This window comes from Ascochyta rabiei, chromosome 3 (assembly GCF_004011695.2).
Source record: "Ascochyta rabiei chromosome 3, complete sequence".
Taxonomy (NCBI): Eukaryota; Fungi; Ascomycota; class Dothideomycetes; order Pleosporales; family Didymellaceae; genus Ascochyta; species Ascochyta rabiei.
The window spans coordinates 2,222,200-2,244,603 of NC_082407.1; the positions used below are offsets into that span (position 1 = coordinate 2,222,200).

Here is a 22,404-nt window from a genome sequence, read left to right on the forward strand (position 1 = left end):
ACCCATTTCCGTACCTAGATCTTGAGTAATGGCATGAGCTTGATGAAGGAACAGACGCTCGACGTGGCTTGTTGATGGCCATTCCCCGTTCTGGCCAGCAGGACTCTCCAACCGGTGTGGCCATGCATGATCGATCTTTCGTAGTCGCGGTGGCAGGGCGTTAGGTTGGTCTGCGTCAGGACTGAAGGCGGTATCCCATTGGCGTCTGGCGCGCACAGCTGTGGGGAGAAACAGCCAGGCATGCATCTGGAGGGCGTCCACATGCTATCAAAAACAAAAAGACTCACAATGCTCACACTCATCGCCCTTGCTGTGACTCGTCGATGCTTTGACGGTCGTTCATTGGATCGGCGCAAAGCCTGACTCTCGGACTGTGCATGCATGCCCGCGGGCAAACGCTAGTCGGAACTGCGAGCCACCTGCGCTCGACTCACACATTGCCCCGCTGATGCTACCCCTCGGTACTATATTGCGTCGACCGCGCTTTCTTCGATTCTCTCTCCCACACCATTCCCCACACCTTTTGTACTCGCCCGCGCTGCGCAGTGCTCAATTGCGACCGCAGCCTTCCGCTCCCTACAACGCCCAGCGCGTGCCCACACACAAATACACCACCGCCACCATGGCGCTCAATGCCGCCTCGCACAACGTCGCCGGCGAGAAGACTGGCCCTGTCACCGCTGCCCCGCCTGCCGTTGGCGACGACAGCAAGAAGGAGCTCCTCGCGGCTGCCAATGCGGACGGCACCGGCCAGTCTGCGCCCGGCCGCGAGAACGAGAAGGGCGTAGAGAAGAAGGAGAAGACAGCCAAGGAGCTCGAGAAGGAGCGCAAGAAGGCTGAGAAGGACGCCAAGTTCAAGGCGAAGAAGGCTGCCCAGGCCGGGCCCGCTGCTGCAAAGGAGGGCGGCTCCAAGAAAGAAAAGAAAAAGGGCAAGGAGGAGGAGCAGCTGCCCGAGTTCGTCGAAGAGACACCCAAGGGCGAGAAGAAGCGCCTCAGGAGCCTGGACGACCCGCACACCAAGGCCTACGTGCCCAAGGTGGTTGAGTCGGCGTGGTGTGAGTTTTGTCTCTGCTGATGGCTACCATGTATGCTGACCTTGGCCAGACGATTGGTGGGAGAAAGAGGGCTTCTTCAAGCCTGAGCTCCAGCCCGACGGCACCGTCAAGAGCGCCGGCAACTTCGTCATCCCAATCCCTCCTCCCAACGTCACCGGCAAGCTCCACTGCGGACATGCCCTCGCCACATCACTGCAGGATGTCCTGATCAGGTGGCATCGCATGCGCGGCTTCACCACACTCTACCTGCCTGGTTGCGATCACGCAGGTATTGCCACACAGAGCGTTGTCGAGAAGATGCTCTGGAGGCGTGAGAAGAAGACGAGGTACGATCTTGGTCGCAAGGCATTCTTGGAACGTACACACGAGTGGAAGGAGGAGTACCACAACCATCTCACGCACACCCTGAAGCGCATGGGTGGATCTTTTGACTGGACACGCGAGGCCTTTACAATGGACAACAACCTGTCTGCTGCTGTGACGGACAGTTTCGTCAAGATGCACGAGGACGGTCTTATCTACAGGTCAAACAGGCTCGTCAACTGGTGCACACAGCTCAACACGGCGCTGTCTGCGCTCGAGGTTGACAACAAGGACCTCGCGGGCAGGACCGTGCTCTCTGTCCCCGGCTACGAGCGCAAGGTCGAGTTTGGTGTCCTGACCCATTTCAAGTACCAGATCGAGGGCAGCGACGAGACCATCGAAGTTGCTACAACTCGTGTTGAGACAATGCTTGGTGACTCAGGTATTGCCGTCCACCCCAAGGATGAGCGCTACAAGGACTTCGTTGGCAAGAAGGCCAAGCACCCCTTCCTTGACCGTCTCCTGCCCATCGTTGCCGATGAATACGTTGACCCCGAGTTCGGTACTGGAGCCGTCAAGTTGACACCCGCGCACGACCCTAACGATTTCAACCTCGGAAAGAAGCACAACCTCGCTTTCATCAACATCCTCAACGACAACGGTACGCTGAACAAGAATGCAGGAGAATTCGAAGGCCAGAAGCGATTCGATGCTCGTTACACCGTCGTTGAGGCGCTCGAGAAGGCAGGCCTCTTCGTCAAGAAGGTTGACAACCCGATGAAGGTGCCCGTCTGCCAGAGATCTGGCGATGTTATCGAGCCCATCATGAAGCCGCAGTGGTGGATGAAGATGACCGAGCTGGCCAAGCCAGCCATTGACGCTGTGAAGAACGGCGACATCAAGATCCGCCCCGCGAGCTCAGAGAAGACATACATGCACTGGATGAACAACATTCAGGACTGGTGTCTGTCGCGTCAGCTCTGGTGGGGCCACCAGATTCCTGCCTACTACGTTAACGTTGAGGGCGGCGAGGGTGATCGTACTGACAACGAGCTCTGGGTCACCGGCCGTACAGAAGAGGAGGCGCAGAAGAAGGCTGCAGAGAAGTTCCAGGGCAAGAAGTTTACACTCGAACGTGACGAGGACGTGCTCGACACATGGTACTCTTCCGGCCTCTGGCCCTTCAGCACACTCGGCTGGCCCAACGAGGACTCTGTCGATCTCAAGAACCTCTTCCCCACATCTGTCCTTGAGACTGGTTGGGACATTTTGTTCTTCTGGGTTGCTCGCATGATCATGCTGTCGCTTCGCCTCACAGGAAAGGTTCCTTTCAAAGAGGTTTACTGCCATTCGCTGATCCGTGACTCCGAAGGCAGGAAGATGTCCAAGTCTCTTGGAAACGTCATTGACCCTGTTGATATCATGGATGGCATCACTCTAGAGAAACTCCACAAGCAGCTCACCATGGGCAACCTGGATCCTAAGGAGTTGAAGACTGCCGAGAAGTACCAGAAGACTTCGTTCCCCCAGGGTATTCCCGAGTGCGGTGCCGACGCTCTTCGCATGGCTCTTGTTGGCTACACAACTGGTGGCGGTGACATCTCATTCGACGTATCCGTCATCCACGGATACAGGAGGTTCTGTAACAAGATCTACCAGGCTACCAAATACGTCCTTGGTCGCCTCGGAGACCTTCAGCCTCGTGCGCAGATTGAGAAGGGTGGAAAGGAGTCGCTTCCTGAGCGATGGATTCTACACAAGCTCACTACTTCTTCCAAGAAGATCAACGCACATCTCGAGGCACGCGAGTTCTCGCTTGCCACACAGGTCGCCTACAGGTACTTTTACGAGGTAAGTGCCTGTGCTCTCGACATCAGCTTTCTAGAAGGCTAAAAAATACAGTTCCTGTGCGACACCTACATCGAGAACAGCAAGGCTATCTTCGATGATGGTAGCGAGACCGAGAAGGAGAGCGCCAAGCAGACCCTCTACACGGCTATTGAGGGCGGTCTCACCATGATCCACCCCTTCATGCCCTTCCTGACCGAAGAGCTCTGGCAACGCCTGCCGCGCAGGCAAGGCGACAAGACGCCTTCCATCACCGTCGCCTCTTTCCCGCAGTACATCGAGTCTTTCGAGGACGAGAGCGCGGAAGCCGAGTACGAGCTCCTTGTCGACGTATCAAGAGCTCTGCGCTCCCTCGCTGCCGAGTATGGCTTCAAGGATGACGGCAAGACTTACATCCAGCCCCTCGACGATGCTACACACAAGTCTCTCCAGGCCTCCACATCTCTGCCCTCCATCCGCTCGCTTACCGGCAAGACCGTATCTGAGATCACCATTCTGGCACCCTCGGACCCTCTGCCTACCGGTTGCGCTGTGTACACTGTTGGCAGCTCCGCAACAGCGTTCTTGGACGTCAAGGGCCGCATTGAGGTGGACAAGGAGATCACGAAGGCGCAGGACAGGCTCAAGAAGGCGAACGAGACAATCGAGAAGCAGAAGAAGATTATGGATGCGGGCTGGGAGGAGAAGGTGTCTGATGTTGTGAAGGAGCAGGAGAAGGAGAAGCTCAAGGCTGCGGAGATCGAGGGTAAGAACTGGCAGGCTAGTATTGAGCAGTTCGAGAAGCTCAAGCTGTCTGATTAGGGAGGTCTGAGGGAGATAACACACTAGAATCCGCTCGGCAAAAGCACGTCACGTTTTCGTTCATCTGACTTGTTCCCCTCACCGTTGTTGCACCTTCCCTGCCACCCGTCCTGCCCCTTTTCAGAGTCGAAGTGAAGGCAAGTGCTTTGCCTGAACAAATACCTGAACTCTTTTGTCACGTACCACGTAATCATTACCTCGACGCCTTGACGCCGCTCGTGGAGCAGTGAGCAAATATCATGGATCGAGAAGCAACGTCGCTTCCGGAAAAGCTGCGGATATCTCATACTGCAGTTAGCTGACCTGTACACAGCACCCACTTGAACGAATCACGCTCGCCTCTCCTCCGTCTTCCAGCTGACAGGATTTACGAATACGTCCACGAGACAGCTTCGCCGGTCAAGAAGTCAGCGTCCAGATACATCCCGGCCCTGACCTATTTCCCCCTATCGACTGCTGAGCAAGGACAAGGACTGCTGAGTGATCACAGACCCACCAGCCGCCAGTCACGACAGGAAACCACGAACCTGCTTTGCGCTTTGAATGTCTTACGGGGCGGCGCTGCTGATATCATTGCCTTCCTCAAGCGTCTGGGGAGCCCCAAGCACACCGCACCTAAGCCATACTTATCGTCGCCTTGGACGATCTTATGCATCGAAAGAACTCCACGGAGCCTTTCACGTTCGATGTCAGGTTCCAATGTGCACTGTCAACCTGTAGGATGTCGGTGAGCTGAAAAGACTGCACATATGCTGCGGAGTAGTCAATCTCGGCTGCTACACCAGGGAAGAAGTACTGCAGGGGATCAGGTGCGCGGTGAGTTTATGAGGATGTGGATAGCGTGATGAGTCGATTGTGGTGCTTGAGGTGACGCCTTGAGCGGTGCTTTGTTTACGTGGCTGTGGGTAGGTAAACGAATCTATTTTTTTTTATTTATTTTTTATTTTTTATTTTTTGGAGCGAAACCGCTTCCTGTGGACTTGCAGTTACATCCGTATCGCGCTTCAACTAAGCGCGATGTGCAGCCATCCAATCTTCTTTTTCGCCGCTCTTCTCACCCATCGTTCTCGTGCAAATAGAAAAGCGTAATCGGCTGACTCTCCTACCAACAATCCCCTTCGACTTCTCTAAACCAAACGATTACCGAATCCACATCATGGCACGGTTATGTTGCCGTCGCTAGTCCTTGTGCTCAGCACTCAATCTACTTTGCCAACTCAACGCAACTCCAGTACGCTGTGCACCTGATTGAACCGCGCTAGACCAAGGACAAGTACGCAGCCAGCTACACTGATGTTGTTCGCTGCGGTCTGGTGTTCGTGTGGTGTCTTGTGCTCTGTCTTGGTGTAGTCTGGCTCCACCATGATCTGACCGCGGCTTGTCGAGGTGGAGAAATGCAGTGGTGTTGGTTGAGGCGCCGACCTTGATTTTTGGTTGCGTCGAGGATCGGAAATCTGTTTCTTGGGATCTTGCCATGCTGTGCTGTAGTAGGAGAGTCGTGGGATCGGGATGGAGAGGTAGTGGGTGATGGAGATGCAGGTGTAGATAGATGGACGATGTTGAAATGCCAGCATGTGGAAAAGCGGTACGTCTTCCCGACTAGCGATATTCGGTCTTCTTGATGGGTTTGGCTGTTGGTATGGAGGTGATACTACAAGGCGAGAGTCTACAGGTACCCAGTAGATAGCAATGCCAGTGTCAGTGTCAGCGTAAGTACCACATACGCATGCACACAGATGAAAGAAAGGTATGCACAGGGTGTTTGTTTGCATGGGGTAGTGAAGGTGCGGTTGTATAAATCAACAGTCGAGAATCTGAAGTGATGATGAGCGGGCCAGAAGCACAGCGAAGCAGAGACAACGAAATTGTCTCTCGAGTAGCGTATGGCCAGAGCAAGCATTGCTGCAGCACTCGATTCCAAGCTATGTACAAAAAGGAGACGGGTGTGGGTATTCGACGCGAAGCAAGAAAGCGCCTCGGAACCGTGCCATGCTATCCAACCAACAAGAGAAAAGAAAAGACGCTCGAATGCAAAATGCAGAAATGAGAAAAACAACAAGAACAAAAAGACCCCTGCCGAAATCCCAGAACCCAACCAGATCGTACGTTTAGAAAAAACAAGCGCCAAGTCGTGATACGTGATACGTGTGTGTGCCTTTTGCCCAGAACCCCGAAGATGATATGCTGCCAAACTCTGATGGAAAAGGAAAAACAATGCAGAACGTGAGGTGTCAAGTGTCAAGTGTCAAGTATCCAACAACTACTCGCTCTCCAGCAGCTGCCGTATCTTGTCGTAGAAACTCGCGGGATACTGGCGGATCTCGTCGTCGGTGGGGGCTGCTTTATTCGGGTCCCTGAAGCGATCGGCGACTCTTTGGATGATCTGGCCCAACAGCTCCTGCGGGATGCGCAGATCATCGCCGCCGTCCGGGAACAGGAAGACGTCGCGCTCATCGAGGAGCTGCGCGACGGTCGGCCGGCGTTTCGCGTCGCGGTTGAGACAGCGCTTGAGGGTTGCCTTGAGGCCGGGCGGGACGCGGACGTCGCCCACGCCGAGGTCCGGGTATTGGATCTCGTACTGGCGATTTACGATGGCGAGGACGCGTGCCATTTGGTTGGCAATGTGCGCGAATGGCGGACGCCCGTAGACCATCTGGTACAGGATACACCCCAAAGACCATACGTCCGAAGGTTTGCCCAGCGCCATGTCTTTGCTCCCATTGCCGTTCGACAGTTGGCCCTGCGCACCGCCCGCGCTGTCCTCGAGGCTCTCCGGGGACATGTAGTTGGGTGTGCCGATGTGGGAATCACGGTGCACGTTGACAGTGTGGTCTGTCTCGATGGCGTTTGCGATGCCGAAGTCGATGAGCTTGAGGCGGCCGGAAACGAGGAGGAAATTTGCGGGTTTGAGATCCGAGTGTACAATGTCGTGCGCGTGAACGGCGCCGACGCATTCGAGCATTTCTTTCCAGTAGAAGCGTGTGAAGGAGAGGTCGAGCTGGCCAGGGGCGGAGGAGTCGGTAGGGTCGAGCTTCATCCGGATGATGCGGGCGAGATCTGATTCACCAATTTCCATGAGCTGGGCGGCGTTAGCCATGTTCCGACAATTGAACGAGGATGCGATGACTTACGACGCTGAGAACTTGCCGTTGCTCGTCCACCTCCCAGTCGTATAGGCGGACTACGCGTTCGACATTCTTCAGCTTCTGGAGCAGGTCGATCTCGCCCTTGTAGCCTCGCACTGCGGCCTCGTCTGCGTCTTCCAGCTTCACCCGCTTCAGGGCCAACAGTTTGAAATTCTCGGCCATGACACGATATACGGCCGAGCTTCCCCCACGACCTATGCGATCCATCTGGGAGTAGTGCTTTCCATTCACGGACAATGTGCTCCTCTTCTTGCGTTCTCTTTGCTTGGTGGCGGTAGCTGCGCCGGCGGCGGCAGTGGCCGTCTCCAGTACTGACATCTTTGGCGGCGGTGGGGGTGCTGGTCTCCGTGGTGTGTTGGCGCTGATTGACTGTAGTGGTATGGGCTTCTCTTGCTGCTGTCTCTGTGCTGGCGATTGGTGTCTCTGGAGTGGTGATTGGTGCTGTGGTGCTGGGTGGTCGTGGCGCTCGTCCCTCACTTTCATGACCGAGTCTGTCATGTTGAGCACCGAGTCGGGCGCATTCGGGTGCTCCATGTTCAGTTTTACGGCGGAGGCGGGGAGGTTCTCCTGGTCCTGCGACGGCGGCTGGTCTTGTTCGCTTTGGGGGGTGCGTCGCAGTCTGCGCATGGGGGCGCCTCGCAGCGGTACGCGCTTGATGCGCAGGCTCGGCGCAGGCGTGACCGAGTCGTGCTGGGCCCTCTCGGGCGTGTTGGAGGCGGATCCGGAGCGCGAGATCTTCAGCTTGGGCTTCCTCTTCTCGGGCGACATGACGTCGTTCTGGGCCAGCAGGGCGGTGGTCAGGGCGCTGAGCTTCATGGGCTGGGGGATCTCGTCGTCGGAGCTGTCGCCAATGTCGATGTTCTGCATCATGGGCGCATTGGCGGAGAAGCCCTGCGACTCGCCCAGCACAGACATGGGCGAGTCTCTGCGCACGCGGGTCGAGGACTGCACGCGCATGCGTCCGTAGGCACCCATGGGCGTGGGGGACGCGGTGGCCATGGTGGAGCGGTGAGTCGAGCGCGTCGCTATGTGGTGGGCGGAGAGGTTGTGTGGCTAGCGAATGTTGGCTGTAGTGTTAGTTGCGCATACATAAGGCCCGGAGGGGAGGCGGCTGTTGGCTGTAGGGATGCTGGCGGTGGGTTGCTTTGGGCGTCGTGGGCGCGCGCGACAGATGTGGAGTTGGTGTGTCGTCGTTGCCCGGGCAATGGCAGCGTAAACAGGGCAGGCTGGTCTGGACTTGTGAACCATTGTCATTCTGCTGCAGTCTGTCTTGAGATATATTTGAATAACACCATCATCTCGTTCTGCACGAGACGTCATTCTCCAGACCAGCCATCAGTCTATTTCGATAGATGAATCTGAATAATACCATCATCTCGTTCTGCACGAGACGTCATTCTCCAGACCAGCCATCAGTCTATTTCGATAGATGAATCTGAATAATACCATCATCTCGTTCTGCACGAGACGTCATTCTCCAGACCAGCCATCAGTCTATTTCGATAGATGAATCTGAATAATACCATCATCTCGTTCTGCACGAGACGTCATTCTCCAGACCAGCCATCAGTCTATTTCGATAGATGAATCTGAATAACACCATCATCTCGTTCTGCACGAGACGTCATTCTCTAGACCAGCCATCAGTCTATTTCGATAGATGAATCTGAATAATACCATCATCTCGTTCTGCACGAGACGTCATTCTCCAGACCAGCCATCAATCTATTTCGATAGATGAATCTGAATAAATATCACCATCTAATTCTGCATAAGACGGTCACTCTTCAACGTACTATACAACCATGAAGCCCCAACCACCGCCAACAACGCTCTCAGCGAACGTCTGGGCGAATGCGCCGCCGTGTTCTTGCGACCCCTCTAACGCCTGCTATGCAACTCGAAGCAATACAAAGGAGTTTAAAGCAATTCAAAGCAATTCGATGCATTCGATGCATTCAACACAATTCGATGCATTCAACGCATTCAACGCATTCAAAGCAATTCGATGCATTCAATGCATCAATGCATCAATGCATCAATGCATCAATCCATCAATGCATCAATCCATCAATCAGAGCTTTGATGATACAGTCGACGAGGCCTCCAGCACAATGGCGATGACGGCGGCAATGTCGTCGGGCTTGCCGCCATGCCAGTTCTCGCCCGGGTAGTACTTCTGCACCTCCTTGGCAAAGGGCCCGTCGCGCCGTGTGTTGAGGCCGGTGTCCTTTGCTTCTTTGGCAATGGCCGTGGCTACCATGGCCTGCAGGGAGTTGCTGTCCGCCCTGCGCCCGGAGTCGGCCTGCAGCAGCTTGGCCAGATCGTGTCCGACCTCGATGGTGCCGTCTCTCTCGACCCAGGCACCGGCGGCGACCATGTGCTTGCTGACTATGCCCAGCGCGTCTTGCGGGCTGAGGTTGTCCCACACGCCGTCCGTGGCAAAGACCAGGACGTCTCCGTGGCGGACTTTGTGGTGCGTGACACTCGACTCCTTGGGCATGTCGGAGAGGGTGGAGGGGCCACCGAAGACGGCCATCTGCACGAGCATGCGGTGGGGGGTCTTGGAGAGCTGATAGGGAGTATTGAAGGCGTGGGTCTGGGGCTGGGTAAAGTGCCGTACTGCATTCAGGCCCAGGTGCATGAAACCAGAATCGCCCAGGTTGGCGACCTCGACGTTGCCGTCTGGCTCGGCGACGGCCAGGCAGGCGGTGCTGCCGCCGCCTTCAATGCTGTCGTCCTCGGTGACCTCGTCGTAGGCCACCTGCAGCAGCTCCCTGGGGTGCAGCTCGGTGGTGTTGAAGCCGTGGGGGAAGGAGCGCGCAGCACAGGCCATGTACTCGCACAGGCCGTGGGAGAAGTCGGCGGGGTCCAGGCCAGACTCGACCCAGCCGCCTACGCCGTCGGCGACGCCAAAGGTTGTGGTGTGGGAGTCGCCGACCTGGGTGTAGAAGAGGGCATCCTGGCCGCTGCGCAGCCGCTTGCGCTTGTCGACGCTCTCCTTGCACTCGGCCCAGTCGTCGTGGCGCTTTGTGGGGTCGTGCAGCGGGTTGGTGAACAGGTTCTGCTGTGCATTGAAGCGGTCCTGCTTGGCCGAGTACGAGGCGGCGACGTGGTAGGAGAAGAGGGGCGGGCTGGTGGCGTGGGGCGCGGTGGCGTGGAGGGACCGCAGGCCGGCTGGGTTCGGTGTGGTGTCTCTGTGCAGCGGACAGGTGGGCAGGGCCGAGGGGCGCGGCGTGTGCAGGCTGGCGGTGCGCGTCGCGTGGGCGGGCGCCAGCAGGGTGGCGGCGGAGAGGGCGAAGAGGAACAGGCCCGAGGCTGCACGGCGCGAAGGCAGGCGTGCAGCGCTCGCGGCGTTCGTGATGGCATACGACATGGCCGCGGCCCAGGCCTCTGGATCAGGCGTCAGGAGGGGGCGGGGGCGGGGGCGGGCAGTGCGAGCTGGGGAGGGCGCGGGGAGGGCGCTGGAGAGGGCGCGGGCGCGGGCAGTGCGAGAGTGCGACGGCGTGGTGGGCGCTGGGGAGGGCGCTGGAGAGGGCGCGGGCGCGGGCAGTGCGAGAGTGCGACGGCGTGGTGGGCGCTGGGGAGGGCGCTGGAGAGGGCGCGGGCGCGGGTAGTGCGAGAGTGCGCACAGCGACGGCGTGGTGGGCGCTGGGGAGGGTGCGGGCGCGGGCAGTGGGCAGTCACCAGTGCGAGGATGCGCACGGCGACGGCGCAAGGGCCTCCTGTCGCGACGACGGCAGCGCTAGCCCAGGCGCGGGCGCGGGCGCGGGCTGGGGAAGGCGTAAACGTCTTTTCTCTCGTGCGCCGCTCCATGCCACCGCCGACCTTGCGCGCCGCACCAGCAGAGGGGCACCGTCAGCCAGCATGAGCATGCACCCGGCGCGGCAGGCCTACGTCGAGGAGGAGAATGGCCCCTCCAATTCCGATCCCATGGACGGGATTGACTACGCCAGCGTCCGTACGTAAAGAAAGACCTTCGCCTTCGCGCACCGCAGCCGCGACACTGGCTAACGTGCACAGCACTGGACCGCAACCATGCCATGCCCGGCTCCGGCCACGACATGGCCTCGGACATGCTCGCCGAGTTCGAGCGCAAGAAACGCGCCGCCAACCTGATCGTGCCCACCGCCGACCGCGACGTGAAGCTGCGACTGCGCTCGCTGAAGGAGCCCATCACCCTCTTCGGCGAAGGCCCCGCCGACCGCCGCGACCGTCTGCGCGCGCTGCTGGCACACGCAGCCGAGGCCGGAGGCGACGACGCCGAGGATGCCGTCATGGAAGACGCCGAAGCCCCGGCCGACGAGCAGGAGGAGTTCTACACCCAGGGCACGCAGTCGCTGCTGGACGCGCGACGAGACATGGCCACCTACTCGCTCCCGCGCGCCAAGCAACGCATCGCCTACCAGCGCCAGGAGGCCGCCATACCGCTGAAGGCACACGTCCAACACCGCGACAAGGTCAAGCACACCCTGAAGGGCTTCGACCTGTACGGATCACAGACCGCCGACCGGCCCGTCAGCATCGTGCGAGTCTCGCCCAACGGCCAGTACGTCGCATACGGCACCTGGGGCGGCAAGGTCGCGCTGTTGGAAATCCCCAGCCTCGAGCAGAAAAAGGCCTACCGAGGCGGGCACACGGAGCGCGCCACCGGCATAGACTGGCTGCCCGGCGCGACACTGCCAGGCAGCACCGTGTCGTCGGGGAGCGTCAACTTTGCTTCCGGCGGCGCAGGGGGCAAGGTGCAGCTCTGGTCGCTGGACGACGACAAGCCACTGCGGACGCTGGAGGGCCACAGCGACCGTGTGTGCCGTGTGGCCTTCCACCCCTCCGCGCGCTACCTCGCCTCGGCCTCGGACGACACCACTTGGCGGCTCTGGAACGTCGAGACCGGACAGGAGCTCCTGACGCAAGAAGGCCACTCCAAGGAGGTCTACACCGTCACCTTTAACCAGGACGGCTCGCTGCTCGCCAGCGCCGGCCTGGACAGCATTGGCCGCGTGTGGGACGTCCGCACGGGGCGCGTCATCTACATGCTCGAGAGCCACATCAAGCCCATCTACGGCCTGGACTGGAGCACAGACGGCCACCGACTCCTCTCGGGCTCTGGAGACGGCTTCATCAAGTGCTGGGACGTACGAGCGATGCGCGAGTCCAACTCCATTGCCGCAAACACGGGCGGTGTCACAGACGTGCGATGGTATCAAGGCACCGACGGGCCGGCAAGCGGCGTGCCACTGCAGCCAAACGACGAGGGCGAGCCTGTGCCGAAGAAAGCATCGACCTTTGTCGTGTCCTCGGGCTTCGACAAGAACATACAGATCTTCTCGGCCGACGACTGGGCCCACTGCAAGACGCTGCGGGGCCACTCGGGCCCCGTCTTCAGCACCGACGTGACGAGCGACGCTGCGTGGATCGTCAGCGGAGGCAAAGACCGGACGGTGAAGCTCTGGTCGCGAGACGACAACAAGGGGATATGACATGATATGAAACACGCTGCCGGAGGTAGTAGCACTCTGTAGCACTCTGCAGCACTCTGTAGCACTCTGTAGCACTTTGCAGCTCTGTAGCACTTTGCAGCTCTGTAGCACGCTGTAGCACTCTGTAGCACTTTGCAGCTCTGTAGCACGCTGTAGACTCTGTAGCACTTTGCAGCACTCTTTGCAGCACTCTTTGCAGCACTCTTTGCAGCGACACCCAGAAGCGAGTCGTATCCAAGTCGTCTAGCACCGGTATACAAAGCAAGGCGTCTCGTACTGCACGAGCTTAGCACCGTCCTATTGCGTCATACCACAGTATGAGATTCGCAGCGTCCTACCTACCATACATACTATACATACTATACACACCATACCTACCCTCAGACACCCATCCTTTTCAAGTTCAAATACATAGAAGAATTCACTTGATCTTTTCTTCTCCTTTTCTTCTCCTTCTCCTTCTCCTTCTTTCCTCTACCACCTTCCCTGCACTTTCCCTGCACTTTCCCTGCACTTTCCCTGCACTCCCAGTCCCATCCACTCCCATCCCTCCATCCCTCCCTCCACTCCACCCCTCCATTTCACCGAGACAATCTCCCAAGGTAATCGCTAGGGGATTCAGGAATCCAGGGATCCAGGAATCAAAGACTAAAGATAAGGAGGGATGGATGGATGGATGAATGGATGGGTGGATGGGTATGGATCAGCCCTGTAGGGAACTGAGCCGAGCATGTCATGTTCATACTCATGGTCGGCCTTTGTATTTGTCAGCGTTGTGGTGGGCATGTGTGTTTGATTGTGAAGACTGTTTTATTTCTTTTCTTTTCTCATCATTTCGTGTCATATCATTTCATTTATTTCATTTCCTTTCATGTCATTTCATTTCTTGTCATTTCATTTCTTGTCATTTCATTTCTTGTCATTTCATTTCTTGTCATTTCATTTCTTGTCATTTCATTTCTTGTCATTTCATTTCTTGTCATTTCATTTCTTGTCATTTCATTTCTTGTCATTTCCTTTCCTTTTTTTTCTTTTTTTTTTTCTTTTCTTCTTCTTCTCTTTTTGGTCGAACAGATGCGATGCGGTACGATGAGATGAGATGGGATGCGTCAAGTTCAGCGTAGATTCGTTAAGATCGGCCCCCTAGTGTTCGGCCACCCCTAGTGTTCGGCCACCTCACCCAAGTAAGCTTCACTATTTTGAGTCGTGATTTTTCAACAACAACGATTACAATTGCCACTCTGTACACATAGACTGAAGCGTAAGAGCTGCTGCTGCTGCTGCCGCCTTTTTAGCTTCGTCTTCTCCTTGCCGTGATGCCTGCTCAGCTTGTAATGCTGCTGCCCGATCTATAGCAGCCTTAATCGCCTCAACGTTGCTATAGCGCTCATTTGGATTAACTTGAACTCGCTTTCTTGAGTGAGTAATAATAGCACTATCTAATTGATACTTGAGGCGTTGATTTTCAAATTCTAGCCGAGCTGCGCGGGTGTTGGCTCTGGCAATAGCCTTGCCTGCCTTGCCAAGCATCAGGCGTGTGCTCCGTGAATGAGATTCTGATAGAATAAGCTGCTGAGCCTTGTACAAGGCCTGTGAGCTCTGAGGCGTGGCAAACACGTCATCTGAGGCTTGAGTAGATGGTGGAGGAGTGATAGGCCGGCCTGATACTTGAGATGAGAGCAGTACAAGGTCTGGGTTGTATAGGCAGAGGCCAGCAGCCTTCCACCCGGCTCGTATGACTCTCTCAGATAGTCCCTCATCTCTCGCCTTATTGTATGATGTGACAAAGCGCTCCTTCTTAATAGGTGCTGCGTCATCAAGTGCTGAGAGGGCTCGGATCCCGCTACGGTAACGAGATTTGAGTACTGAGAATGGAGCCAGATCTAGCGGCTGGAGGACGTGTGACGCGTGAGGCGGGAGGTATAGGAGATAGACCTTGCTCTGCTTACAGAGCCACATGAAGTCTATCGGGATATGAGAGCCGTGGCCATCCAGTATAAGTAACCGCCAGCGACCGGGTTGAGGTGTAGTTTGAGGCAGAAAAATCCGCTTCAGCCACTCAGATCCAATAGCATTTGACGTCCATCCATTCTCTGACGTTGTATAGAGCCAATCAGGTACCCCTTGTGCTGGGAACTACGTGGATTGTAGATGCTTGCCTTTGAAGATGACTAGGCATTGAAGCTTCTTGCCAACGGCTGAGATGGACTCAATAATAGACACCCACTCACGATCCTCTGGGGATTTGACGTAAGCCTTCTTCTTTGACGAGCTAGCAACCACACGGGAGTTGCTACATACCCCAAGGCCTACCCCAGTCTCATCCATGTTCCATATGTCCTCATATTGTATACCCAGCTTAATCCGCGTACGCTCAAACAACTCTAGAAACGCGCGTATAGTCTCATAGTTGGCTGCTGTAGTCCTTGCGCTCTCAATCTTTCGGCCAACTATAGAGGCGACGCGTGGGTTACGCGTGATGAAATGGGTTACCCATTTATGCCCGAGTGGCTCGTAGTCGCCGTTCATGTGGAGGATAAGGGTAGCCATTTCTCGTACGCGTGGATGGGAGGGTGGCTGTGCGCGTGAGTCCTCTTCAAGTATCCAATTTACTAGAAATTGCTCTTGTTCTGGAGTCAATCGCTGCTGTTGATGATGAGCTATCGCGTTGGGTTGGCGACCGCTGAGGCGCTCTTGGATCGTTGATCGGGGGACGCCATAGGCCTTGGCAGCCTGCCGTTGGCTTGTAAAAACACCAGAATTGAGATCAGCGATAGCAGATTGTATAGCCACTTCACGGGGATCCATTTTGATGGCGTGGCGTTGAGAGTATAGAGCGTCAAAAACAGAGTAACGCGTTGTGTTGGGTGGCCGAACACTAGGGGTGGCCGAACACTAGGGGGCCGATCTTAGATTCAGCGTAGATTCAGCGTAGATTCAGCGTAGATTCAGCGTAGATTCAGCGTAGATTCAGCGTAGATTCAGCGTAGATTCAGCGTAGATTCAGCGTGGATTCAGCGTAGATTCAGCGTTACAATGGTCTTGTGTGGTGGAGTGTAGTGACTGATGACGCGGTCTGCTTGTTTGTTTGTTTGTTTGTTGACGGCCTCTGCTTTGCCGAGCATGTAGCGTGCTCAGCCGGGAACCGCCGACTCGGCACACTGTCCCAGCACATGCCAAGCAGCGAGGGTCCAGAGAGGGACCGGATTCTAGAAGCCGGACTGTGAGTGGTGGAGGGCAAGGGGAGAGCGGCGGGAGCGGCAAGTGGGGGGATGTTTTTCTCTGCGTGCCGCACAGTACGCACCGCACACACGGCACACACCGCTGCAGCCTCACTTCTGCGCAGTGCGTACGCATGGCTGGCATGGGCGAATGGGAGGCGCGGGAAGACGGGGCGATGGGGAGCACTTCTTCGGCCTCGATTACGCCCTGGTTGGGCGTCGATGGGCACGAATGGGTGTTTCCATGAGGGTGGTCTGGTGTGGTGCTATGGCTGTGGGGTGTGGTGGTGGGCACACGGATGGTAGCGTGCGAGGTCGGGTGCATGCTGTTTGGCATAACAAGGTGAGACGAGGTTCAGTGGATGGGATTTATTCTGTGGTTTTTGCGCGTAGGGCTGGGTCAGAGGTAGGCGTGCTATAGGGTAGGTCGCGTAGGCGGAAGAGGTACCTGCCCGCATTCCATCGATGGGCTATCCAACGTAGGCACGCCGATCTCGAGATGCAGATGCGCGACGTTGGACGTCCAGGATGAATCATGCATGTAGGGAGCCTAGGTGGGCGATGCAATGGCCCGACTCGGCTCGGGTGGAGCATGATCTGGGTACAAGTGGCACAGGTAGGAACATCAAACGCGGCGGCAAGAGGCGTGTTTGGATATGGTGACGGTGCAGGTGACTGGATGTGTGGCCTGTTGAGGCATGCACTCAGAATAGACACTGAAATTCAGAATAGAATAGAGGCAGGAAATTGCAAAAAAGGCAGCGGTGCAGCCAATGAGGTGCGACTATGGCGGTGCAAAGCCGGCCGGCCGGTAGAGGCTCGGCAACGGAGGGATGAGCAGAGGGCGTGCAGTCAGCCGTGTTTGGCTGGGCCCGGTTGGGCGGATGACGAGGCACGGCAACGGGCAGCGATTCGTGGGTAGTCGGTGGTGGTGCGCGTCAGGACTCAGACGAGAATGAGGGCGAGCACAGAAGTACAGGAATGCATGTCTCCTTGCCAGAAATAGACAGGGACAGTGGCTGCAGAGGGCGGGCGGTGAGATGACTCGTGGGCGCGTGGGCAGAGGGATGATGACAGCATTGACTAGGGTCAGGCTCTGGACAGCTCGGCGAGGGCTGGTGAGCGCAAGTACCAAGTAGGTAGGCGGAAAGTGGGAAGTAGGAAGTAGGAAGTAGAAAGTAGGAAGTAGGAAGTGGGAAGTGCGTCGGCTGATGTGACGGAGGGCCTGGGTGGGTGAAGGGCGATGGGGTGGAGGATGTAAAGGGCGTCGGAGAAGAGCGGGCCGTGTTGCATGTTGCAGGGTTGCATGGCGTGCGCTCTGGGCTCGTGGTTGCACGGCGGTCAGCGCAGCAGTCACGTCGACGACGGTAGACAGGCGGCATGCGCACGGCGGGAGAGCAGCGGTCGCGCAGTCTGGCAGCGCGCCTCGGTCTTGTCTGTCTTCGGCCGCGTCGTCACGTTGTCATGCTGTCACGTTTTCACGTTTTCACTTTCTCACGTCTTCACGCTGCTCAGTGCTGCTCAGCGCTCGGTGGGCGCTCAGTGCCGCTCAGCGCTCGGCGCTGTTTCGTACTGCTCACAGCTCCGGCGAATCACGGTGCCGTGTACGGGGGAATTTCGTTCAAGGGCCGGCCCGCAAGTCGACCAGCTTACAGCGGTACGGCCTGTCGTACCAGAGTACGGAGTGCCTATGCCAACGACAGCCCTGGCCAGCCAAGCACGCAAGCAAGCAGACCCCAAGCGAGCAAGCGAGCAGGCGAGCAAGCAAGCAAGCAAGCAAGCAAGCAAGCACGCACCCGCCCACGCACCCACGCACGCAGCAATCAGCGGCGCGACAAACGGGCGGCCAGAGTGACGCCGGTCCGGCCGTCTGTCACCGTGTCTGTGTCTGTCTGTCTGTCTGCCGCCGTCTGCCACGCTCCTGTCTGGCTCACCATGGCCGCCCTGGCATTCACGGCGGTCTTGTCTCCTGGCCTCATGGCAGCAGGGCAGGGCAAACGGGCGCGCGACGCCAGCCACTCGTTGCTGCCCTCTCTCGTGCGCTGATGCAAGCCTACCCGACGCTGCTGGGGCGCCGAATGGGAGCCCCAGCCCGTGTTTCGCCTGCATCCCACGGAACTCACTCTCCCTCCCCCCCAGCACCCAGCACGCGGTATCGTACCGGCCTAGCTCGTCCTGGCCGGCTGCTTCCTCTTCGGGCACACACCCCGCCTGCCTTTGCGCCTGCCATGGCGAGTCTGCGAGCGAGTCTGCGATAACTAGAACTAGCCTGCCCCCCCCCACCCGCCGACCCCAACACCCAAACCCTACCCTCACTTCGACTGCCCTCTTCCCGGCACGCTGCGCACGCTGCACGCCGCTACACTCCGCTACACTCCGCTACACTCCGCTCGCTTTCTGGGAATCCGCACCGTCGCCGTTGCCTGCCCGTGCAATCGAGCCCGCTGCCACAAAAGCGCCCGCCTTCCAGTGCCCTGCCCTGCCATCGAGATTGCCCAAAGGAGCAATCCACACCGCCAGTCTCGGCCCACACCGGTACTTGGCTACAAGATACCAGCACCGCCCCCCATGGCCTTTTCCACCACCAACAACCACGCCCACATGGACTTCCACAGGCCCTCGTCGACGCTGTCCTCCAACGACCGGAAACCCGTCGCCTCGGCCTTTGCCATGGACGACGCCGCCATCCTCGACACACCCACCCTCATGTCGCCCACCACCTCCACCCAGGGCATCTTCTCCCCCGACGCCTCCATCTGGGAGGACTTCTCACACCCCCACTTTGTCGACCGCACCGCCACCAGCTCCGTCGTCAACGCAAACGCAAACAACCCCTTCTTCACCGAGCAGAGCAACAACCCCTTCGCCCGCCTGCCCCCCAACCAAGCCGCAACCTACGGCCAGCAGTCGTGGCCCCTCGACAGCGCGGCCCTTCGCACCCCAACCGCCCCCAAGCCCTCTAACCCCTTTGGCCCTGGCGACTTTGGCGTCCAGCCCGCCTTTGTCCCTGAGCCCCAGCAGCCAATGTTCCACGCCCTCCCCGTGCACGCAAACGTCAGGCCCACCGCCGTCTTCCCCACCGCCCCCGTGGACCAGCCCATGTCCCCCCACACCCACTCGGACTGGATGGCCTTCAACCAGCAGGAGATGGACGCCCGCCCCGGGCCCAAGCGCATGCGGCCCAACACGCCTCCCCCCCGTGGCTTCTCCCCTCGCCGCGACGGTGGCATCCGCAAGAAGAATGCCCGCTTCGACATACCCGCCGAGCGCAACCTCTTCAACATCGACCAGCTCATCTCCAGCTGCACCAACGAGGACGAGATGAAGGAACTCAAGCAGCAAAAACGTCTCCTCCGCAACAGACAGGCCGCGTACGTAGCTCTCTCTGGCATTTGGTTCGGCGTTCCTCGCTTGGCCCACCCCCTCATTGGTTCTCTGCTTCCCTTGTTCACCCGCTAACGCTTCGCAGCCTTGACTCTCGCCAGCGCAAGAAGAAGCACACGGAAGAGCTCGAGGAAGAGAAGAAGGGCTGGATCGAGAAGATGTGCGGCATGCAGGACGAGTTTGCTGCCATGCGCATCGAGTACGACCAGCTGGTGGCCGACAAGGAGAACTGGCACCGCGAGTCCATGGACATGCATCACATGATCAACCAGCTGCAGTTCGACAAGGAAGAGCTCGTCCGCAACCACACCCTCGAGACGGGCGAGCTTCGCAAAAAGGTCGCCGTTCTCACCGAGCGCCTCGAGAACAGCTCCAGCAGCATGGCCGTCGCCCCCAGCACCACCTTCACCGACTTTGCTTCCGACATGGACAACCTCCACATGGGCGGCAACGAGTGGGACAACTACATCTTCGTCAACGACTTCGCCTCGGACGAGCACACCCCGCAGGAACTGCCCATGGCCATTGTGCCCCGTGCCAAGGAAGAGAAGGAGCCTGTCGCGTCCGGCCTCCTGCTCATGCTGCTCCTGTGCGGCGCTTTCGTCGCAAGCAAGTCTGGCTCCGCCGCCGCCCCGCCCATGCCTCGCATGCCCGACGAGGTTCGTGCCGCTTCGGCTACTGTTCTCGACAGCATCCTCAAGGATGCTGGCCTCTCGTCCGCCTTTACCGAGCAAGGTCTCCTGGCCAACACCGTCTCGGGTGGGGAGCCCGCCCCGTCCGGCCTGGCCTGGCCCAAGGCTACCCTCTCTGGCTCCGAGCTCGCCGGCATCTCTGGATCGCACCTCGACCAGCTGCACGCCCAGCTCGCTGCCCCTACCAAGGACCAGGAGAACGAGCAGCTGTTCTCCATCACGCCCGCGCAGTACAACAGCATGACTTCGCTCGACTTCACCCGCCCTCGCTACAGCATGGGCAGTGACGACCTCGGCGACCCACTCTCCCCCTCTCAACCATCGCACCGCCGCAACCTCGCCGCCACGCTTGCCGCCATGCGCGAGCAGAACAAGGGCGAGTCTGCCGCCGAGGTGTACACGCGCAGCCTGCTCTGGGACAAGATCTCCCCCGAGGTTGTCCACGAGTTCAAGCGCATCGTTGAGGAGTCCACCGCCATGTCGAGGCCCAACACCTCCGAGGGCCTCGAGGCCGAGGGCTGAATCAGCACCACGCCAACAAGACCCTTCCAGCATACTTCCCCACGGCATCCGTCTGCTCTAGCATAGCGCTTCCTTTCTCCCCGACCTTTGGTTGCGGCTCCTTTGAGACACTTGCATCCTCGGCTCCCGCCGCTTTTCTCTTCTCGCCATCTGCCTGGCCATTTCTCTACATGTGGGACGGCAACGTCGAAACAGTTACCTCGCTGAGCATACATGGCGGTTGCACTTTGCTTCGCGGGCGCCCATGGTGACACCACGGCCTCGCTCTGTCTATTTGAGTTTGCTTTGTTTCTTCTCCATCTGAGCAAGCACCTGCCTTTTTCCTTTCTCTTGCCTGTTTCCAGCAGAGCGCAGCGAGCGTTTTTTTTTGTCATGGCTTTTTCTCTTATGTCTTACGATGCGGAGACGGAGGCGAAGGCGGTTGGATAGCACGCGCTTCGCTGATGACGAGGAACGAGGATGATATCGACATCCATGTACGCGCTACGACACTGTATATGAATGACGGACGGACCTACGCAGCAAGACTGAACGCTGATATTCTTATCTATTTACTTTTCTATCGTTTCTATAGTTGGCTAGCTTGGAGGCACTGCACTGCACGCTGCACACTGCACATTGCACAATCTACACTTTTTCTTTCTCGGTCGTCGAACCTCGTCGTTCGATGACCTACCCTCCTACACCTTGTTCCTCATTGCTCAAATCTTTGAATCGGTAATGTGATTCCGTTTGATCATCTACCCTTCTATACCTTATCTCTTACTACTTAATCCTCTGCAGTCTACAATGTGGTTCTATTCAACAACCTACCCTTTTACACCCTGTTCCTCACCAATGAATCCTTTACAATCCGAAACATGATTCCATTTCATAGTCTCTCTTTCTATTCCTAATTCCTCACCACTCCCTCCTTTACCATCTACCATATAATCCCCTCCCGCTCGCACCCCTCCCTACTGGTGCTGTGACTCACCCCCCACACAGCGCGCATACCGCCTCGCTCGGGATCTGCGTCTTAGCACTGCATGGCAAGCTTGTCACGGCACGGCACACAGCGCTAGACGCGCGCACCGTGTCATTTTCTTCGTTTCGGACGCACCTCGGTCTGTGGATGCGAGTGGCTAGGTTTGTGATAAAGGCTGGGGATGGGCTTGTTTGCTTGTTTGTTTGCTTGTTTGCTTGTTTGCTTGCTTACTTGCTTGCTTGCTTACTTACTTACTTACTTGCTTACTTACTTACTTACTTGCTTGCTTACTTACTTCCTTACTTGCTTGCTTGCGCGTTTGGGGAGTGAAGAAGCAGGACCGAGACCGAGAAAGAGAAAGAGAAACGCAGGATTCGGTTAGGATGAGACCAAGGGAGTTCAGACTCTCAGAGTCTGTCTGGATCTCGCGATTCCCCGTGCGGCACAAGTTAGGTGATTTCTTCATACATGCACACATGCATACATGCATGCACACGTGCTTGCATGCGAGTGAGCACGTCTGCGGATCTGCCGTTTGCTCGCCTGTCGTTGCGATGGATGGGGACTGGGATGCATGGGAGAGGGAAGGTCGTTGTTGTACTACATACACAATGCTAGCTGCTCTTTACTGCATGATAGCTGCTATCTGAACTGCCATCTGAACTGCCATCTGAACTGCTGCTGCTGTTGTGTATCTCTAGCAACATCCATGTCCGCGTGCGTGTTCGTGTTCATGTATGTTGTGCTACACGGGTATACAAACCCCCCCGCCACGGGCCAGCTCTCGTGGGTGAGGAGAGACAGTACAGCGTGAGTAACCCGTGTTTCTCCTCTTTGTGTTAGGAGGTTCCCGGGGGGGGGGGGGGGGGGGTGAGCACAGCACAGCACAGCACAGCACGGCACAGCATAGCACGACGACACAGATTGCAAGATGGAAAACCCGCCATTACTAGCTAGATGTCTAGCTACTCAAACCCGACGCAGA

The 22,404-nt window shown here is 57.5% G+C and overlaps 6 protein-coding genes across 6 annotated transcripts, besides 36 other annotated features; 3 read left to right on the forward strand and 3 right to left on the reverse strand.

Annotated features, from left to right (window-relative positions):
• Positions 1-622: 622 nt before the first annotated feature.
• EKO05_0002317 (Valine--tRNA ligase) lies at positions 623-4,007 on the forward strand (the record flags this gene model as incomplete). The annotated part of the gene is made up of 3 exons (XM_038944252.1): positions 623-1,055; positions 1,105-3,209; positions 3,261-4,007. The coding sequence occupies 3 exons, from the start codon at positions 623-625 to the stop codon at positions 4,005-4,007; spliced, it is 3,285 nt and encodes a 1,094-aa protein (XP_038792988.1).
• Positions 4,008-4,927: 920 nt separating this feature from the next.
• Positions 4,928-4,963: a tandem repeat.
• A 1,304-nt stretch (positions 4,964-6,267) lies between these two features.
• Positions 6,268-8,152, reverse strand: EKO05_0002318 (Dual-specificity kinase; the record flags this gene model as incomplete). The annotated part of the gene is made up of 2 exons (XM_038944097.1): positions 6,268-7,086; positions 7,139-8,152. 2 exons carry the CDS (start codon positions 8,150-8,152, stop codon positions 6,268-6,270), a joined length of 1,833 nt encoding a protein of 610 aa, XP_038792990.1.
• A 929-nt stretch (positions 8,153-9,081) lies between these two features.
• Positions 9,082-9,220: a tandem repeat.
• Positions 9,221-9,227: 7 nt separating this feature from the next.
• EKO05_0002319 (Protein-serine/threonine phosphatase) lies at positions 9,228-10,529 on the reverse strand (the record flags this gene model as incomplete). Its single annotated transcript, XM_038947480.2, has 1 exon — positions 9,228-10,529. One exon carries the CDS (start codon positions 10,527-10,529, stop codon positions 9,228-9,230), a length of 1,302 nt encoding a protein of 433 aa, XP_038792991.2.
• A 491-nt stretch (positions 10,530-11,020) lies between these two features.
• EKO05_0002320 (uncharacterized protein) lies at positions 11,021-12,633 on the forward strand (the record flags this gene model as incomplete). Its single annotated transcript, XM_038944178.1, has 2 exons — positions 11,021-11,114; positions 11,177-12,633. The coding sequence occupies 2 exons, from the start codon at positions 11,021-11,023 to the stop codon at positions 12,631-12,633; spliced, it is 1,551 nt and encodes a 516-aa protein (XP_038792992.1).
• A 28-nt stretch (positions 12,634-12,661) lies between these two features.
• Positions 12,662-12,814: a tandem repeat.
• A 152-nt stretch (positions 12,815-12,966) lies between these two features.
• Positions 12,967-13,012: a tandem repeat.
• Positions 13,013-13,068: 56 nt separating this feature from the next.
• Positions 13,069-13,102: a tandem repeat.
• Positions 13,103-13,295: 193 nt separating this feature from the next.
• Positions 13,296-13,329: a tandem repeat.
• A 326-nt stretch (positions 13,330-13,655) lies between these two features.
• Positions 13,656-13,697: a tandem repeat.
• Positions 13,698-13,705: 8 nt separating this feature from the next.
• Positions 13,706-13,740: a tandem repeat.
• A 28-nt stretch (positions 13,741-13,768) lies between these two features.
• Positions 13,769-15,544: a dispersed repeat.
• Positions 13,901-13,920: a tandem repeat.
• Positions 13,979-14,751: a mobile genetic element.
• Positions 14,228-14,751: a mobile genetic element.
• Positions 14,273-14,751: a mobile genetic element.
• Positions 14,303-14,751: a mobile genetic element.
• Positions 14,315-14,736: a mobile genetic element.
• Positions 14,342-14,730: a mobile genetic element.
• Positions 14,402-14,637: a mobile genetic element.
• Positions 14,465-14,745: a mobile genetic element.
• Positions 14,492-14,664: a mobile genetic element.
• Positions 14,516-14,649: a mobile genetic element.
• On the reverse strand, positions 14,770-15,441 carry EKO05_0002321 (uncharacterized protein; the record flags this gene model as incomplete). Its single annotated transcript, XM_038944116.2, has 1 exon — positions 14,770-15,441. The coding sequence occupies one exon, from the start codon at positions 15,439-15,441 to the stop codon at positions 14,770-14,772; it is 672 nt and encodes a 223-aa protein (XP_038792993.2).
• Positions 14,774-15,441: a mobile genetic element.
• Positions 14,777-15,432: a mobile genetic element.
• Positions 14,780-15,294: a mobile genetic element.
• Positions 14,780-15,414: a mobile genetic element.
• Positions 15,059-15,411: a mobile genetic element.
• Positions 15,545-15,707: 163 nt separating the features above from the next.
• Positions 15,708-15,734: a tandem repeat.
• Positions 15,735-16,104: 370 nt separating this feature from the next.
• Positions 16,105-16,144: a tandem repeat.
• Positions 16,145-17,002: 858 nt separating this feature from the next.
• Positions 17,003-17,055: a tandem repeat.
• Positions 17,056-17,373: 318 nt separating this feature from the next.
• Positions 17,374-17,418: a tandem repeat.
• Positions 17,419-17,568: 150 nt separating this feature from the next.
• Positions 17,569-17,645: a tandem repeat.
• Positions 17,646-17,676: a tandem repeat.
• Positions 17,677-17,714: 38 nt separating this feature from the next.
• Positions 17,715-17,785: a tandem repeat.
• A 637-nt stretch (positions 17,786-18,422) lies between these two features.
• Positions 18,423-20,452, forward strand: EKO05_0002322 (uncharacterized protein; the record flags this gene model as incomplete). Its single annotated transcript, XM_038944059.1, has 2 exons — positions 18,423-19,225; positions 19,324-20,452. The coding sequence occupies 2 exons, from the start codon at positions 18,423-18,425 to the stop codon at positions 20,450-20,452; spliced, it is 1,932 nt and encodes a 643-aa protein (XP_038792994.1).
• A 595-nt stretch (positions 20,453-21,047) lies between these two features.
• Positions 21,048-21,086: a tandem repeat.
• A 518-nt stretch (positions 21,087-21,604) lies between these two features.
• Positions 21,605-21,734: a tandem repeat.
• A 537-nt stretch (positions 21,735-22,271) lies between these two features.
• Positions 22,272-22,290: a tandem repeat.
• Positions 22,291-22,292: 2 nt separating this feature from the next.
• Positions 22,293-22,332: a tandem repeat.
• The last annotated feature ends 72 nt before the right edge of the window (positions 22,333-22,404 follow it).